Raw genomic sequence first — 18798 nt, 5'->3', positions numbered from 1 at the left:
GTTCACTTTCATAGCAGCCACATACAAACAGCATGACCACATAATTCTTTCTCGCATCTACACGCTCTCCTCCTCTCACCTTTTCCCTTCGTTTGTGGACTTCAGTGCACAACAAATCAGCTGTCTGTGACCAGGCTAAAAAACCTTTCCAAGTCAAACCTTAATATCATAACCACTACACACAGCCTACATCGCTGTCACAATATTAGCTAACGTCATAGTAAACATAGCTACTAGAACTAAGGTGTTAGTAAACCCGCTACGATTATGCAGTACAGTCAGCAAGCAATTTAGCAGTTACACCGGCAGGCCCCGGTGGTAATAAATAAAATAAAAGGCTTGGACTTGGAAGAGTTCCAGTGTTGGATAGCCGTAGCCTGCTAGCTAACATGGCATTCCTGTTTGAGCCGAGTGCTTGAGTAGGCTAAACTAGCTAGCTGCATTCGCTAGCTAAGTGAAAGTTTTTWAAAAAATACTACAAAATATAGCTAGCTCTCGCTCTCTCTTGCTTCTCCTTCAATTTAAAGAAATGAATTTGTTCAAAACTGTTTAACTATAGTCTTTCTCTTCTTGAATCAACTTCACACCACATTTTATGCACTGCAGTGCAAGCTAACTGTAGCTAATGCTTTCAGTACTAGATTCATTCTCTGATCCTTTGATTGGGTGGACAACAAGAGCTCTGATAGGTTGGAGGACTTCTTCCGGAAGTTGTCATAATTACTGTGTACGTCTATGGAGGGGATGAGAACCATGAGCCTCTTAGGTTTTGTATTGAAATCAATGTACCCAGAGGTGGATGGAAACTAGCTGTCTTCCGGCAACACCATTGTGCTACAAGAATAACAAGGAAACTGGTTAAGAAAAAGACTGAGTAGTAAAGTAACACTATTTTATTATCAAATATGAAAAATATCTTGTTGAATTAAATATTCTCATATGTGTAAAGTATAACCGATATGATCTACTAAATGCCTAGTATTTGGGAACTCATTCTGCCTTGATTTCAAAATCATATTGAACACTGGATACTGCCCAGCATTGGCTTGAACTATTGAAACAGTACAAGGTTATCACTTTAAATACATTGTCATACAACACAACATTTGGCCATGCTCCGTTGGTCAATTCGATACCAGTCTGGTTACATTTTACAACAAAATAAAGCTCTATGATTGGTCTGAAGACGTGTACTGGCAGGCTGCTGTAGAGCTGACTGGAAGACGCCAGGAGAGGGCACTGTGGTCCGCTAACCAAAACCATACGGCTACTGTTGCTCCTGTCTGGCCAAGGCCTCTGCTTCCTGTGGGTGGTATGAAAACAGTGCTAAGAAAATGATACAAAACCAGGATTGAGACCAACTGTAATTATGCTTCCACCAAAAGGTTCATGTCATTTTAAAAACACAATTGTGTGTAAGTGTTGTAATGATATAGTACAGTAGTCAACAGAACAGTCTCGACCTGCAGCTTAAAAGCAGGTCAGCATTCATTGCCTCTATATTGTGCAACAGAGCTGTGAAATACATGGTAAAAGAGGAAACACTGCCTGGGAATTGGAAGTAACATGGAGTTCTTACAATTAACTACTCACAACTACTCTGTCCCTGTAGGATCAACAATGATATTGTGAATCAATAACTACTTTGTTATTACYAATCAATATGTATTGCATGCCTCTTTTGTGAGGTATTTATATTTTCTTGGACAAAAAGCAAAACAATCATTAAAGGGGCAATCTGCATTTGCTACATCCATTTTTGGACTTATAAATTAATTATATGTACCTGTTGATTCTTGAAGATTATAATGTATAAATGCCTTATGAGCTTAGATCAATTGTCGTACCCCATCGGAACCCAAAATATAAGCTTGTTTTACTCCAATGTTTGTAAAGAAAGTAAACACTATATAGCCTCAAAACATGGTTAAAACTATAATTTTTGTATCATTGATTGTCAGTCATTGCATCCATACCACTGTCTATGAAATTGAGAGTGGTTATATTTTTCTAGCTCCATCCCTCAGCTTTCTACCGAATCAGCGGAGGGGAGGACACTTTGTTAATGTTGCAACTGCTGATTGCCACTTTAAAACTCAGTCATTGCATAATGGCCATTTAACATACATTCTGAGACCCCAGAGAGAAGTACTACAGGTAGAAATATAAATATAAAGCTAAAACCACAGTTGAACCAGATACTAAACATGTGTTCAACACATGGAGATGAATTGCATAATAACATGCCACAAAAACCTTCCTCCAGAACATGAATTTACATTTCATTATATATCATGAGTGTTAGTCACATGCTTTTGAGCTTATTTTTGGGACAAATGTAACTTATACACTGATTGTGTTGTAGTCTAACTGTGTGGTTGAATATCATTGTCTTACGTCAGACGTCATCACTCTTACGTGACGCTCTTCCCTCAACCGATAGAACAGTTAATTAGGCCACACATACCCATTGGCCAAAAATAGCATTCCAGTCATTTTATAATGGCTGTATACAGCTAAGGCCAGAGGGCAATTTAGGACCATCTTTTATTTTGTAAGCTACAAATTCAGCACTGTAAGGTTCACTTCAAAACAACAAGCAATCAATTAAAAGTAAACGGACTGGTCACTTGTGGTTGTGACATACTTAGTATGTCCATAAGACCATTGTCTTTACCTTGGAGCCTAGAGGGGCTGTTAGGCCCAAAAAGGCATACACTGCGTGCTCCTCACGGGCATCAAAGAAGGCCTCATAGTTCTGTAATGACAATACAAGGGAAGCGGTCTCACTAAGTACGTTTCATTAGGTTATCACACAAATTGTTACAGAAGGTACCGGGCTCTAATATTCTCACAGAGTATGTTGAGAATGTGTACTTTCAATTAGAACAGAATAAATATTAACCAGGCACTCACTATGCAGTTGCAAGCCTACTGTCCTTTGACCTCTCACCATCAGTTCCAGGCAGTAAGCTTCACTACACAGTGATGGGGTCAGTACAGTACAACACTCACCCCACAGTATTGTTCTTCATTAAATATCTGTGGAGGCAGGGGGACACCCGTCGTTGGTCTGAAGTCTTCAGGTACGTTCTCCCTCATCCACTTCCTGTTGTCTTCACTAGTGACGATGTCACACTCCTCAAAGTCAATCTTGTTGACAGTAAGGAAACTCATGATGTCTTGCTGCTGCTTCTTAATCTACAGGCAGAGAGGGGATATAGATATACTATGAGTTGTTGTAATAATGATACAATAATAATACGGTTTGGGTGGCGTATGGGGAGATAAGCCTCTATTCACTTTGCAGAGCCTCTGCTGCCAAGCTGCATTCTACATAAGAGCCTGAGGACTGAGACAGACCCAATAAGGCCTCTCCACAACCAGGATCAGCTAAGAAGTCAGGCACAGACCAAATATGGCAGCAGGATGAGAGCCCAGTGTTCCCATGCTACCACTTATGTTCTGTCTAAACTGTGCTGCATGACTTTAGTTAAGAATTAGAGGAAGAATACTTTGGAATATGACATCAAATTATATAGATGAAACATGTTGTCAACTCTTGTACACAAAGACGCCTGGCTTTACAATTAGGTATACATAACAATTTCTCTATGGTCATTGTTGTGACTTGCAAATTCACAGTAAGCAATAATATCTGTCTTTCAGACCAGATAATTCAGGGGTTGGCTGAGGCAGTCGTTCTGTAGCCATTGTGCTTTTTGACTGATTCTTTAGAGGGTGACGTACTGTAATTGGGTGAGGTATGAAGCTCAGACGCCCAAAGACTGATCCTGTCCAGCTATTCTGGCCCAGAACACCCCTGGCAACAGTAGGAGTGTTGTTTTACAGTATGTAGGGAAGGAGTGGAGGGACAGGAAAATGGAGGAAGGTGGTGGTGAGGGAGTCAACATCTGCTGAGAGAGTCTAATTAAGCCTGACCCCTCACCCTCACCACTTGGACTATAACAGTTGCTTGAAAACATCTGAGATGTTTCACCAAGTGCTTCACCTAAACATTCTTGTCTGCATGCTCACTCATAAAAATACTCCAACACAGATGGGTTTGAGCAGGAGTAAGTGACTGCTATTCCTACAGACAAATATGTGACTATGTCTCCTCTTATATTATACTGTGTTGTACCTGCATTTTAGATACAATACAATCATAGCATTGTGCTAATACTATATTAACACTATGCAAATGAATACAATAATAGTCATGACAAATCAATATCTCCAAAATGGCAGGTCCTCCTTGTTTTAGGGCCATTACAATATGCATTGTCATGCATGAGAAGCCTATAGAATCTAGTGTATTTGTGCAGCTGTCAGTCCCAGCTTCTACTCTATCGCTTGGGACATCCCATGCACCACTTGCAGAACTTTCAAAAGCAAGTTTATGTCGACGCTAATTCAATACTCGATAGAGCCTAATTCATATGATAGTATCTGCGTAGCTACAACAGAGCAATAGCACACTCGTATGAGCCCGCCACACCTACCTAATCATGCAAATACATGTCATTTGAATTCGCTAAGAAAATGAACATAAACTGACTTAATTTTCTTAGCGAATTCAAATGACATGGCTACAAAGCTTACTCAATACTCTAGGTTTCTTACCGCTGTCGATCCAGAGGATGATGCTATAAAGACTTTTATCACCATGGCTGTTTGATTCACTCCCCAAAACCAAGTGAACGGTGCACACCGCACCAACGTCTCCAAATGATCTCGTTCTCTCTCTCGCACTCTCTCTCTCTCTCTCTGTAACAACAGATGGAAATCAGATATCTAAAAACAATTGGGAATACTATCCCAGTGCTTTCGAAATGTATTTCCAAAAGCGTTTGACTACGTTCATATTTCTTACGCCAATTTACATAGCACAATAAACACATCTCCCATATATTTAAAGTAAGACTTTTAATAAATATACACTAAATAAAGCAAATAGACATATGCTCTGACATAAGGAAAATACAGTAATACGTTTACAACATACTAGCTACCCAATGTAGGCCTAAACCTGTCTGATAAGAGAATAACGTTATAGCCCTATCAAAAATCCGGGTGATTATTTGGCGGCATTGTTTTTCTTTTTAAGAATAGCCTATTTTGTCTTCCAATATTTTAATGATTTCATCTAATGGTGGCTGTTCAACACTAAGCGCATGGATGCAAGCAGAATTGAAACATTAACGTCTGTGATTTCTTATATTTTCTTGCGCCAGTCCGTGAATAGGGAAGCTGTTACAAATGATAAACACGTCATTCACTTTCCCTAGGAATTTCGCGCGTAAATGAACTACATTGAAAATCTGTTTCTTTTGTGTCACCTTGTGCCATCCTTTGATTGGCCAAGCATAACATCAGTCAACATTTAGCCGCACCTACCCCCACCCCCATCCAACCACTGGGTTTAATGTGCTGTATCTTTACTACAGTATTAATAAGAAGACGTCAGTCTCTGCAAACTGTGAACTCTGAATCACAAAATATAGCTATATCTTTAGTTTCTATTAAAGAAGAAAACCTACAAATCCAACATGCCCAAGAGAAAGGTATGTAGAGAGCCTAGATTACAGTATGCGGATATACTTTTTGCCCTGTATAAATCAGTCTTGATATTATGAAGCCTTCGAGACAACGGAGATTAAATACAAATCTGACGTATGTATTTATGTTCACTCTTGCAAAAAAATCATTTGATATAATTATTAGATTTTTTTGGTTTGCAAAGAGCGTCTTATTTCGCCGAATTTAGAATGTTTTGAGGGATTTCTTGAGAGGCGCACACAATCTTCTGTCTGGTCTGAAGTCAAGCTGGATCTCCATGCTATTGAAACCACAAGCAGCCATGCTTTGCAGTTCCTACCCACATCGCGAACACAGCCAAACAAAACGGGTGCCTTTTGATAGTTAGACCGTGTAAATCTGCATGTAAAGAGTACAGAAAAATAAAGTAAAAACTCTTCCTTTCTTCCTCAATATAATTTAATTCTAAGACCGTCGCAAAAAGGATAATTTTAATGTTTTCTTTGTTCACGTTAAATGGGTGCTATTGCGCCTTCTTATCGCCAGGGGGCGGAACACAGTTGATTCTGCCCCTCCCCCTAAAATACATTTGGTGAAAACAGATGAGGACTAATGTCCCAATGAAAAAAAATTACCAGGTCCACTGCTTCTTCTACTCAACGCATAGAATATGAAGCGCAAATCTAGAATGAGTAGAGGCTGGCTGTATAGGCCAAGTGTAGGCTATTGCCAATGTTTGCAAGTGGCTAAGTTTCTGTGAACTTGCAGTTACACATTTTAGACAATATTTAAATATTCAGCAATATATATTATGTTTTAGATATGCATGCTATTGTTTCCAATCATTTTGAGTAATGTATTTTTTCATACATTTTGCAGGGAGCCGATGGAGATGTCAAGGAGGAGGTAAGTGATACACACACACAAAGACACACACATGAATATCACCCTTGTAGAATAGGCTACAGGTTGCAATCTTCACCATTATTAAAATCATCACTAGTGATTATTGGTGATGATTTTATCACGTTATTTGCTCGTAAAAACCTGAAAATATTAAATTTGTTGAAAAGTATAATGCATTCCTGAAATAGTGAAATATTAAATTGTCTGCATTATCATTCAATTCCTTTTAAAATGTTTTAACACACCTTTGATTGAGTAATATTATTCTCTTTTCTTACATTAGCCTTCAAGGAGATCTGCACGGTTGTCATCGGTGAGTACATTTTGTTTCTTTAAAGCTACCTTTTGGAAATGTAATATGTATATAGGCATCAGCACTACAACTATTTAACCTTTAACTAAAAATAGATTTTCTTCTTTTCAACTATCAAATCAAATCGTATTTGTCACATGCGCCGAATACAACAGGTGTGGACCTTACAGTGAGATGCTTACATACAAGCCCTTAACCAACAATGCAGTTTTAAGAAAATACCCCCAAAAAGTAAGAGGTAAAATAACAAATAATTAAAGAGCAGCAGTAAAAGAACAATAGCGGGGCTATATACAAGGGGTACCGGTACAGAGTCAATGTGCAAGGGCACCAGTGTCGAGGTAATTGAGGTAATATGTACATGTAGGTAGAGTTATTAAAGTGACTATGCATAGATAGTAACAGAGTAGCAGTAGCGTAGAAGGGGGGGAAATGCAAATAGTCTGGGTTGCCATTTGATAACGTATATATTTTTTGTTCTGTTTCATGGTATGCAATGCATTGTTTTGAGAATCTATTGTATCAATATACTCTTCCTTCTGTATTTTTCAGAAACCAGCCCCTCCCAAACCAGCACCAAAACCAAAAAAGCCAGCTAAAGTAATACTTACCTGTCTTCAACATCTACTCATTCAATATAATTATGCATGTCAGGTGTTTAGCATGTCATGTTGTCTTTTCGGCACATTCACACCCATATTAAGTGTCTAGACAATTACATCATTATGAGGTTCCAGGCAGAGAAGATTTGACAGATATGCATGTAAATTGTCCCCACAGAAAGAAAAAGAAGTGAATGACAAGAAGAAGGAAGACAAGAAGAAGGTGAAGGGAGCAGCAGTCGAGGAGCCTAAAGAGGAGACCCAGTCTGAAAATGGCGAGACCAAGACAGACGAAGTATGTCATGCCATATCACTGATTGTTAATATAAGACTATAATTTTTAATTGGAAGTACTATCTCGAGAATATTGTTTTTATTTAGTTGTATCTTACTATTTCTGGAGGCAAATCCATCTAAAAACATGAATCATTCAGGATTCTCAGTGTCTCACATTGAATAGCTCTCAAGGTCTTACTTTTGTCATCTTACAGGTAGAGACTCCAGAAGAGAAGACTGAGTAGCACCTGTCCTGTTCGTCCAATCTCCTCCCTTGTACCAAGTCTCATGTGTTTTCCCTAAAACCTCCATTACCTTATTAACAGAGGAATATTTTTATCAACAATTTTGTAATTATTGGTACAGGTTTTTAGCACAAAACAAAGCTAAATATGGAAGATTGTTCTGTTGTGCAGTGGTCATATCAAGTGTTTTTAAGCAAACATAATTACGGTTTCGTTTTTTTATTAGTGTTGGTACCTTGTTGGGAGCTCAAAAAATAATGCTGGCTGGCAGACTAATTGCAGGTGGTATAGTATCACATTGTAGGTTTGCCAACTCACAACATTTCACTTTTGTTGGTGGTTGTATTTTTACCCTTGATATGTGCAGTGTTTTTTCTTTATGTGGGGGTTTACTTATTTTCAACGTGAATGTCTGTAAGAGGAATTTAAATATTGAAKAAATATTGAAAACATTCCAGGCTTAATAATGATGTGGGCATAACTGCTTTTGAAATAATCTTGCTCTGAATTATTTTGATGACAAATTATTTTAACGGCAGAAGAGACTTGTTGGAAGTCGCTAATGCTTTTTGAAACAAATGTTGGGATTTTTTATTGAAATATGCCGCCATCTGTTGTGTTCCCACTGAAGTTCTGGATGTCTAATTGGAATTTAATAAAATAGTAATTGGAATTTTCCTCATGAGGTTGCACTCTGTCTCATTACTTTACATGTCCTTATTACTGTATCATTACCATATCATATATAAACAAACAATAATCTTAAACTAATGACTGATGGAAAACTTTTGGTCAGAGGTAGCATTTTGCAACCAACTTTCTGGATTTGGCTAAATGTCTTAGTCACTATTTGCTGACCAAAACTCAAAATTAGAGTAAATGGACCCTAGGTACAACACATGACCAAAAGTATGTGGACACCTGCTCGTCAAACATCTCATTCCAAACTCATGGGCATTAATTTGGACTTGGTCCCCCCTTTGCTGCCCTAACAGCCTCCACTCTTCTGGGAAGGCTTTCCACTAGATGTTAGAACATTGCTGGGGGACTTGTTTCCATTCAGCCACAAGAGCATTAGTGAGGTTGGCCACTGATGTTGGGCGATTAGTTCTGGCTCGCAGTCAGCATTCCAAAGGTGTTCGATGGGGTTGAGGTCAGGGCTCTGTGCAGGCCAGTCAAGTTCTACCACACCGATCTTGAAAAAACATTTCTGTATCGACCTCGCTTTGTGCACAGGAGCATTGCCATGCTCAAACAGGAACGGGCCCTCAAACTGTTGCCTCAAAACTTGAACCACAGAGTCGTCTAGAATGTCATTGTATGCTGTAGCATTAAGATTTCCCTTCACTGGAACTAAGGGGCCTAGCCCGAACCATGAAAAACAGCCCTAGACCATTATTCCTCCTCTACCCAACTTTACAGTTGGCACTATGCATTGGGGCAAGTAGCGTTCTGGCATCCACCAAACCCAGATTCGCCTGTCGGACTGCCAGATGGTGAAGCGTGATTCATCACTCCAGAGAACGCGTTTCCAGAGTACAATGACAGCAAGCTTTACACCACTCCAGCCGACCCTTGGCAAAGTGCATGGTGATCTTAGGCTTGTCTGCGGCTGCTCTGCCATGGAAATCAATTTCATGAGGCTCCAGACAAACAGTTATTGTGCTGACGTTGCCTCCAGAGACAGTTTGGAACTCGGAGTTGCAACCCAGGACAGACAATTTTTACGCGCTTCAGCCCTRGGCGGTCCCGTTCTGTGAGCTTGTGTGGCCTACCACCTCGCGGCTGAGCCGTTGTTGCTCCTAGACGTTTCCACTTCACAATAACAGCGCTTACAGTTGACCGGGGCAGCTCTAGCAAGGCAGAAATTTAACGAACTGACTTGTTGGAAAAGTGGCATCCTGTGACGGTGCCACGTTGAAAGTCACTGAGCTCGTCAGTAAGGCCATTCTACTGCCAGTGCTTGTCTATGGAGATTGCATGGCTGTGTGCTCGATTTTATACACCTTTCAGCAACGGGTGTGGCTGAAATAGCCGAATCCACAAATGTTAAGGGTGTCCACATTATTTTTTTTATATATAGTGTATCATGKCAGCTTACTTGTAGAGCCTACAAATCACCACAAAGACATGATCATCTGTCTTGCAAAAGCATGCAATTTTTCAGCTCTAAACATAAAAAATTGTTTGACTTGCAAATTGGTAACCTTGCTATAACTAGGCCAAAGTAGTGTTTGGCAGTACCCATTGCAAGGGCATTATTTTTGCCATATGGTAAGTTTTGTGCTTGTCTGAAAATAACCCTATAGTTGCAAGTTGCAACTCAATTTTAATATTTGGAAGTACATAGTCTGAAAGTGAAGGCAAAACATTAGATCAACATCCATGAAATCTCATCAGCAGAATATAATAGGCCTTACTTGTTTGTCATTTCAAATATACAATCTCAATACCCCAGAATATGCTCTACTCTCAGACAAATAAATTGAGGTCGATGAAAACAACTTTGATATCTACAAATATGTCCTCAATAAAAGGTCTCTGTCCTGGGCTCGATTTCCCAATTGCATTTTAAGGATAAATTAGTCTTTAGAACCATAACAATGAACTGAGCCGTAAAATGCTTTTGGGAAACCGGGCCTAGTACTGTATGACCCACTATATGGTATGACCTCCTCACCAAAACCAGGTGGTATGGCCACCAGGTGGCTCGTGCTGGAATTGCACATTTGCTGTCATTGGTCGCGGGAGGGCGCTAACAAAGCTGTGAGATAGCTTGAGAAAGGAAAAGGCCAAACGCTGGGAAGCAATTCAAGTGGCTATTTTCCAAATACACCTAAACATTAGTGAATCAAATGTCGATGTTCTTATCAAGTGATGGCAGAAGAACAGTGTTCACAAATCGAAGCTGGTGAGTGTTAAGTGTCTAGCTATTTCTCTATTTAAAATATTAACGCAAACACAGTTTAGGTCTTGAGTCAGTTAGCCTAGCTATCTAGTAGTTAGCATAGCTGTCTAGCTTAGCAAGCTATTGAATGGCTTAATAATGCGCCTCTCTATTTTCAGAATTGTATTACCTCATTGCCAGATTTCTCCAGTCGGGACCGTGTAAAAAATCGGCACAGGTAGGAATGACAAGTTATATCAATAACTTTAACTACAATTGCTATCTGTCTAAATATCTCAATGTGTGCTAAAGACTAGCAACTCTCTCCATAGATCCTGGTTGAGGAACTGGAAGAGTATGAGGTAAGCTGCGCCCGCTCTCGTCTATATTAGCTTGTTCCCAGGTCTCGTTTCCGCGATATTGGGGCGCTTTCTACTTTTATTGGTATGGTGTACTTTGTTATTGATAGAGGCATGAACAATACGGCAAATGCATTATTGTATTTATTGAGTTTTGATGCATTTATCTAACCGCGTGTCTTCCGTTTAGTTGATCCCGAAACGATGGAGTTGGGACGGCAAACAATACAAACGAAACTTCCAAGACTGGGTGAGTGTTATTATAATAAGTTCATAACCGGCTATCCAATCAATCGTGTAACTTTTGATTGCGAGAATACATTTGTATATCAATATTTTGTCGGCTTTCAAATGTTTTGGTTCAGTTGGATGATAGTTATTTTTAAACCATCTGTGCGTTTGAGTAAAAGCCGGCATTTGATTACTTAAAATTAATATTTGGTCAGGAATTATAGCCGTGTTGTGTGTGGGCAGAGAGGAGGGGTAAACAGATTGAGGCTGTACAAAGGCTTGGGAAACGTCCATCTTACCAGACAGCCAATGAAATAGCAGTTAAGGCGTCCGCATGCTTCTCTTCCGAAACAATTCTTGCATATATTATGACGACATTTTGTGACGTTTTGGTATCGGCAAGGTTTTTTTTCGGCTTTTCGTGCACAGGACATATTTTTTTCTCGAGGCAAACCGAATGGTGCTTTCAGGACAAAGTAGGGAACATTATGACGTCAGGGGTTTTTAGGTCGGAGCTCTAGAAAGATGCCCTATTTCCTGACTTGGAATTCCGAGTTTGTTGACCGTACAAAACGATTTTCCAAATCGGAGCTCGTTTTTTCCCAAGTACCCAGTTGTTTTGAATGCTCGGTAGTCGGAGTGTTCCGAGCTCCCAATTGTTTTGAACGCAGCAGAAGTTCGGTCAGGGAAATCTAGGCCCCTTTGTCAGAGATTGGTCAACAGTGGGGATTATTCAATTAAGTGTTTGTCATTGAGTGAGAGAACTCGTTTTCATGCACGTTTTTTCACTTGAGAAATACTGCACCAAACATCTTAGCTAGATGTAAAATTGCGCAACTAAGAGCTCTGCAAAAACGTCAAAATGAATGACAGATTTCTTGAGTTATTTTTGATTAATTAGGCCTATACTAGCTAGGGCGTCTCATGATGGACAAACGGCACTATTGCAGCTTTTTTCAAAATTTTCATGCGAAGGTCTTTTAATATTTGAAGGGAGTATACAAGGCACAAATGTTCACTTAGCACAGCCGAGTTCTGCTAGGCGCAAACCGAACCTAGTATGCAGAGCCTTTACTATTTGAGACAGCTGGGAGAAGGAAGGTGATTCAAAATCAAATCAAATTTTATTTGTCACATACACATGGTTAGCAGATGTTAATGCGAGTGTAGCGAAATGCTTGTGCTTCTAGTTCCGACAATGCAGTAATAACCAACGAGTAATCTAACCTAACAATTCCACAACTACTACCTTATACACACAAGTGTAAAGGGATAAAGAATATGTACATAAAGATATATGAATGAGTGATGGTACAGAACGGTATAGGCAAGATGCAGTAGATGGTATCGAGTACATATGAGATGAGTAATGTAGGGTATGTAAACATAAAAGTGCATAGTTTAAAGTGGCTAGTGATACATGTATTACATAAAGATGGCAAGATGCAGTAGATGATATAGAGTACAGTATATACATTATATTAAGTGGCATTGTTTAAAGTGGCTAGTGATACATTTTTGATCAATTTCCATTATTAAAGTGAGCTGGAGTTGAGTCAGTATGTTTGCAGCAGCCACTCGATGTTAGTGGTGGCTGTTTAACAGTATGATAGCCTTGAGATAGAAGCTGTTTTTCAGTCTCTCGGTCCCTGCTTTGATGCACCTGTACTGACCTCGCCTTCTGGATGATAGCGGGGTGAACAGGCAGTGGCTCGGGGTTGTTGTCCTTGATGAGCTTTATGGCCTTCCTGTGACATCGGGTGGTGTGTGTCCTGGAGAGCAGGTAGTTTGCCCCAGTGATGCGTTGTGCAGACCTCACTACCCTCTGGAGAGCCTTAACGTTGTGGGTGGAGTCAGTTCCGTACCAGGCCGGTGATCCAGCCCCGACAGGATGCTCTCGATTGTGCATCTGTAGAAGTTTGTGAGTGCTTTTGGTGACAAGTCGAATATCTTCAGCCTCCTGAGGTTGAAGAGGCGCTGCTGCGCCTTCTTCACAACGCTGTCTGTGGTGGGTGGACCAATTCAGTTTGTCGTGATGTGGTACACCCGAGGAACTTAACTTTCCACCTTCTCCACTACTGTCCCGTCGATGTGGATAGGGGGTGCTCCCTCTGCTGTTTCCTGAAGTCCACAATCATCTCCTTTGTTTTGTTGACGTTGAGTGTGAGGTTATTTTCCTGACACCACACTCCGAGGCCCTCACCTCCTCCCTGTAGGCCGTCTCGTCGTTGTTGGTAACAAGCCTACCACTGTAGTGTCGTCCGCAAACTGATGATTGAGTTTGGAGGCGTGCATGGCACGCAGTCGTGGGTGAACAGGGAGTACAGGAGAGGGCTCAGAACGCACCCTTGTGGGGCCCCAGTGTTGAGGATCAGCGGGGTGGAGATGTTGTTACTACCCTCACCACCTGGGGATGGCCCGTCAGGAAGTCCAGTACCAGTTGCCCAGCTGCACAGGGCGGGGTCGAGACCCAGGGTCTCGGAGCTTGATGACGAGTTTGGAGGGTACTATGGTGTTAAATGCTGAGCTGTAGTTGATGACCAGCATTCTCACATAGGTATTCCTCTTGTCCAGATGGGTTAGGGCAGTGTGGTTGCGATTGCGTCGTCTGTGAACCTATTGGGGCGGTAAGCAAATTGGATGGGTCTAGGGGTGTCAGGTAGGGTGGAGGTGATATGGTCCTTGACTAGTCCTCTCAAGCACTTCATGATGACGGAAGTGAGTGCTACGGTGCGGTAGTCGTTTAGCTCAGTTACCTTAGCTTTCTTGGGACAGGAACAATGGTGCCTACTTGAAGCATGTGGGAAGCAGACTGGGAATAGAGGATTGATTGATATGTCTGTAAACACACCAGCCAGCTGGTCTGCGCATGCTCTGAGGACGCGGCTGGGGATGCCGTCTGGGCCTGCAGCCTTGCGAGGGTTAACACGTTTAAAATGTTTTACTCACGTCGCTGCAGTGAAAGGAGAGTCCGCAGGTTTTGGTAGCAGGCCTTGTCAGTGGGCACTGTATTGTCCTCAAAGCGAGCAAAGAAGTCATTTAGTCTGTCTGGGAGCAAGACATCCTGGTCCGCGACGGGGCTGGTTTTCTTTTTGTAATCCGTGATTGACTGTAGACCTGCCACATACAGTGGGGCAAAAAAGTATTTAGTCAGCCACCAATTGTGCAAGTTCTCCCACTTAAAATATGAGAGAGGCCTGTAATTTCCATCATAGGTCCACTTCAACTATGACAGACAAAATGAGGGGGAAAAAATCCAGAAAATCACATTGTAGGATTTTTAATGAATTTATTTGCAAATTATGGTGGAAAATAAGTATTTGTCAATAACAAAAGTTTATCTCAATACTTTGTTATATACCCTTTGTTGGCAATGACAGAGGTCAAACGTTTTCTGTAAGTCTTCACAAGGTTTTCACACACTGTTGCTGGTATTTTGGCTCATTCCTCCATGCAAGATCTCCTCTAGAGCAGTGATGTTTTGGGGCTGTTGCTGGGCAACACGGACTTTCAACTCCCTCAAAGATTTTCTATGGGGTTGAGATCTGGAACTGGCTAGGCCACTCCAGGACCTTGAAATGCTTCTTACGAAGCCACTCCTTCGTTGCCCGGGCGTGGTGTTTGGGATCATTGTCATGCTGAAAGACCCAGCCACGTTTCATCTTCAATGCCCTTGCTGATGGTAGGCTTTGTTACATTGGTCCCAGCTCTCTGCAGGTCATTCACTAGGTCCCCCGTGTGGTTCTGGAATTTTTGCTCACCGTTCTTGTGATCATTTTGACCCCACGGGGTGAGATCTTGCGTGGAGCCCCAGATCGAGGGAGATATATCAGTGGTCTTGTATGTCTTCCATTTCCTAATAATTGCTCCTACAGTTGATTTCTTCAAACCAAGCTGCTTACCTATTGCAGATTCAGTCTTCCAGCCTGGTGCAGGTCTACAATTTTGTTTCTGGTGTCCTTTGACAGCTCTTTGGTCTTGGCCATAGTAGTTTGGAGTGTGACTGTTTGAGGTTGTGGACAGGTGTCTGTCATACTGATAACAAGTTCAAACAGGTGCCATTAATAGCAGGTAACGAGTGGAGGACAGAGGAGCCTCTTAAAGAAGAAGTTACAGGTCTGTGAGAGCCAGAAATCTTGCTTGTTTGTAGGTGACCAAATACTTATTTTCCACCATAATTTGCAAATAAATTCATTAAAAATCCTACAATGTAATTTTCTGGATTTTTTTTSCCTCATTTTGTCTGTCATAGTTAGTGTACCTATGATGAACATTACAGGCCTCTCTCATCTTTTTAAGTGGGAGAACTTGCGCAATTGGTGGCTGACTAAATACTTTTTTGCCCCACTGTACCTCTCGTGTCTGAGCTGTTGAATTGCAACTCTACTTTGTCTCTATACTGACGCTTAGCTTGTTTGATTGCCTTGCGGAGGGAATAGCTACACTGTTTGTATTCGGTCATGTTTCCGGTCACCTTGCCCTGGTTAAAAGCAGTGGTTCGCGCTTTCAGTTTCGCACGAATGCTGCCATCAATCCACGGTTTCTGGTTTGGGAATGTTTTAATAGTTGCTGTCGGTACGACATCGCCGATGCACTTTCTAATGAACTCGCTCACCGAATCAGCGTATTCGTCAATGTTGTTGTTGGACGCAATGCGGAACATATCCCAATCCACGTGATCGAAGCAGTCTTGAAGCGTGGAATCAGATTGGTCGGACCAGCGTTGAACAGACCTGAGTGCGGGAGCTTCTTGTTTTATTTTCTGTCTGTAGGCTGGAAGCAACAAAATGGAGTCGTTGTCAGCTTTCCGAAAGGAGGGCGGGGGAGGGCCTTATATGCGTTGCGGAAGTTAGAATAACAATGATCCAGGGTTTTACCAGCCCTGGTTGCGCAATCGATATGCTGATCGAATTTAGGGAGTCTTGTTTTCAGATTAGTCTTGTTAAAATCCCCAGCTACAATGAATGCAGCCTCAGGATATGTGGTTTCCAGTTTACATAGAGTAAAATAAAGTTTGTTCAGGGCCATCGATGTGTCTGCTTGGGGGGGAATATATACGGCTGTGATTGTAATCGAAGAGAATTTCCTTGGTAGATAACTGCAGTGTGTGTGTTTCCCAAATCAAATTTTATTTATCACATGCGCCGAATACAACCGGGTTAGACCTTACAGTGAAATGCTTACTTACAAGCTCTTAACCAACAATGCAGTTTTACTGAAATACCAACAACAAAAAGGAAGAGTTGATGATGATGATGATGATAATAATAACAAATAATTAAAGAGCACTAGTAAAATAACAATAGTGGGGCTATGTACAGGGGGTACCGGTGTTGAGGTAATATGTACATGTAGGTAGAGTTATTAAAGTGACTGCATAGATAATGATAGAGAGGAGGGGGGGACAATGCAAATAGTTTTGGGTAGCCATTTGATTAGATGTTCAGGAGTCTTATGGCTTGGGGGTAGAAGCTGTTTAGAAGCCTCTTGGACCTAGACTTGGCGCTCCGGTACCGCTTGCCGTGCAGTAGCAGAGAGAACAATCTATGACTAGGATGGCTGGAGTCTTTGACGCCTGGTACAGGGGTCCTGGATGGCAGGAAGCTTGGCCCCGGTGATGTACTGAGCCATACGCACTACCCTCTGTAGTGCCTTGCAGTCGGAGGCTGAGCAATTGCCATACCAGGCAGTGATGCAACCCGTCAGGATGCTCTCGATGGTGCAACTAAAACCTTTTGAGGATCTGAAGACCCATGCCAAATATTTTCAGTCTCCTGAGGGGGATTAGGTTTTGTCGTGCCCTCTTCACCACTGTCTTGGTGTGCTTAGTGTGTTAGTTTGTTGGTGATGTGGACGCCAAGGAGCTTGAAGCTCTCAACCTGCTCCACTACAGCCCCGTCGACTAGAATGGGGGCGTGCTCGGTCCTCCTTTTACTGTAGTCCACAATCATCTCCTTTGTCTTGATCACGTTGAGGGAGAGGTTGTTGTCCTTGCACCACACGGTCAGGTCTCTGACCTCCTCCCTATAAGCTGTCTCATCGTTGTCGGTGATCAGGCCTACCACTGTTGTCATCAGCAAACTTAATGATGGTGTTGGAGTCATGCCTGGCTGTGCAGTCATGAGTGAACAGGGAGTACAGGAGGGGACTGAGCAAACCAATAATTCCTATGATTAATAGTGTTAAACAGTGTTAAATAACACTGAAAACAATATTTGTTTGTGAAAATGTTTCATTTTGTCATTATAACAAGGTTGGTAGCAACATTTGAAAATCATTGTGGAAATCAGTTAAAATCAAATTGTCATATGCTTCGTAAACAACAAGTGTTGACTAACTGCTTTCTTATGGGCCCTTCCCAACAACTAAGAGAAATAATAACACAAGGAATAAATACACAATGAGTAACGATAACTTAGCTATGTACACGGGGTACCAGTACCGAGTCAATGTGCAGGGGTACGAGGTAATTGAGGTAGATACACTACTGTTCAAAAGTTTGGGGTCACTTAGAAATGTTCTTGTTTTTGAAAGAAAAAAAGTTCATTAAAATAACATAAAAATGATCAGAAATACAGTGAGGCATTGTTAATGTTGTAAATGACTATTGTAGCTCGAAACTGCTTTTTTGTAAATGTATATTTATGGAATATCTACATAGGCGTACAGAGGCCCATTATCAGCAACCATCTCTCCTGTGTTCCAATGGCATGTTGTGTTAGCTAATCCAAGTTTATAATTTTAAAAGGCTAATTGATCATTAGAAAACCCTTTTGCAATTATGTTACCACAGCTGAAATCTGTTGATCTGCTTAAAGAAGCAATTAAACTGGCCTTCAGACTAGTTGGACTAGTTGGAGCATCAGCATTTGTGGGTTCGATTACAGGCTCAAAATGGCCAGAAACAAATAACTTTATTCTGAAACTCGTCAGTCTATTCTTGTTCTGAGAAATGAAGGATATACCATGTGAGAAGTTGCCAAGAAACTGAAGATCTCATACAACGCTGTGTACTACTCCCTTCACAGAACAGTGCAAACTGGCTCTAACCAGAATAGAAAGAGGAGTGGGAGGCCCCGGTGCACAACTGAGCAAGAGGACAAGTACATTAGTGTCTAGTTTGAGAAACAGACACCTCACAACTCCTCAACTGGCAGCTTCAATAAATAGTACCCGCAAAACACAAGTCTCAACATCAACTCTTCCCTTCTGCACACACTTGAACAAATCTTTTACATTTATGACACTGAAGGTGCTTGTGCACAAAAGCTCTTACAGGGTATCTCATGAATCTTAACTTTATATGAGAAGGGAGAGACTCTTCATAAAAGAACAGTAGCATGGATTAAGTGAATTTCTTTTCTCCGTCCATCATACAGGTCAGTCGACATGCACCAACCACTCCATCAATGTCTTCAGTTATATCCTCTGCTTTTAC

General features: G+C 41.3%; 3 protein-coding genes across 5 annotated transcripts in view; 2 read left to right on the top strand and 1 right to left on the bottom strand.

Annotated features, from left to right (window-relative positions):
* Nucleotides 1-878: 878 nt before the first annotated feature.
* On the bottom strand, nt 879-11129 carry LOC111981570 (adapter SH3BGRL). Of its 3 annotated transcripts, XM_024012896.1 has the most exons (5): nt 10961-11127; nt 4627-4768; nt 3016-3201; nt 2678-2758; nt 879-1303 (listed from the first exon to the last, which is right to left on the bottom strand). In XM_024012896.1, the coding sequence occupies exons 1-5, from the start codon at nt 10963-10965 to the stop codon at nt 1268-1270; spliced, it is 450 nt and encodes a 149-aa protein (XP_023868664.1). In that variant the 5' UTR covers nt 10966-11127; the 3' UTR covers nt 879-1267. The 3 variants fall into 3 exon arrangements, with proteins under 3 accessions (XP_023868664.1, XP_023868666.1, XP_023868665.1); XM_024012898.2 differs by lacking the exon at nt 4627-4768 and having other exon boundaries at nt 10961-11129; XM_024012897.1 differs by lacking the exon at nt 10961-11127 and having other exon boundaries at nt 4627-4770.
* hmgn7 (high mobility group nucleosomal binding domain 7) lies at nt 5395-8565 on the top strand. The gene is made up of 6 exons (XM_024012899.2): nt 5395-5567; nt 6421-6447; nt 6731-6760; nt 7313-7360; nt 7541-7657; nt 7854-8565. Exons 1-6 carry the CDS (start codon nt 5553-5555, stop codon nt 7881-7883), a joined length of 267 nt encoding a protein of 88 aa, XP_023868667.1. The 5' UTR covers nt 5395-5552; the 3' UTR covers nt 7884-8565.
* LOC111981569 (bromodomain and WD repeat-containing protein 3-like) overlaps nt 10633-18798 on the top strand; it is a 27004-nt gene continuing 18838 nt past the window's right edge. Inside the window, 4 exon segments of the mRNA XM_024012895.2 lie at nt 10633-10794; nt 10950-11008; nt 11103-11132; nt 11320-11379. Of these exon segments, the coding sequence (XP_023868663.2) occupies nt 10761-10794; nt 10950-11008; nt 11103-11132; nt 11320-11379 (183 nt within the window). The 5' untranslated portion in view covers nt 10633-10760.

This window comes from Salvelinus sp. IW2-2015, linkage group LG20, assembly GCF_002910315.2.
Source record: "Salvelinus sp. IW2-2015 linkage group LG20, ASM291031v2, whole genome shotgun sequence".
NCBI lineage: Eukaryota > Metazoa > Chordata > Actinopteri > Salmoniformes > Salmonidae > Salvelinus > Salvelinus sp. IW2-2015.
This window is presented reverse-complemented; position numbering and strand designations above follow the sequence as displayed.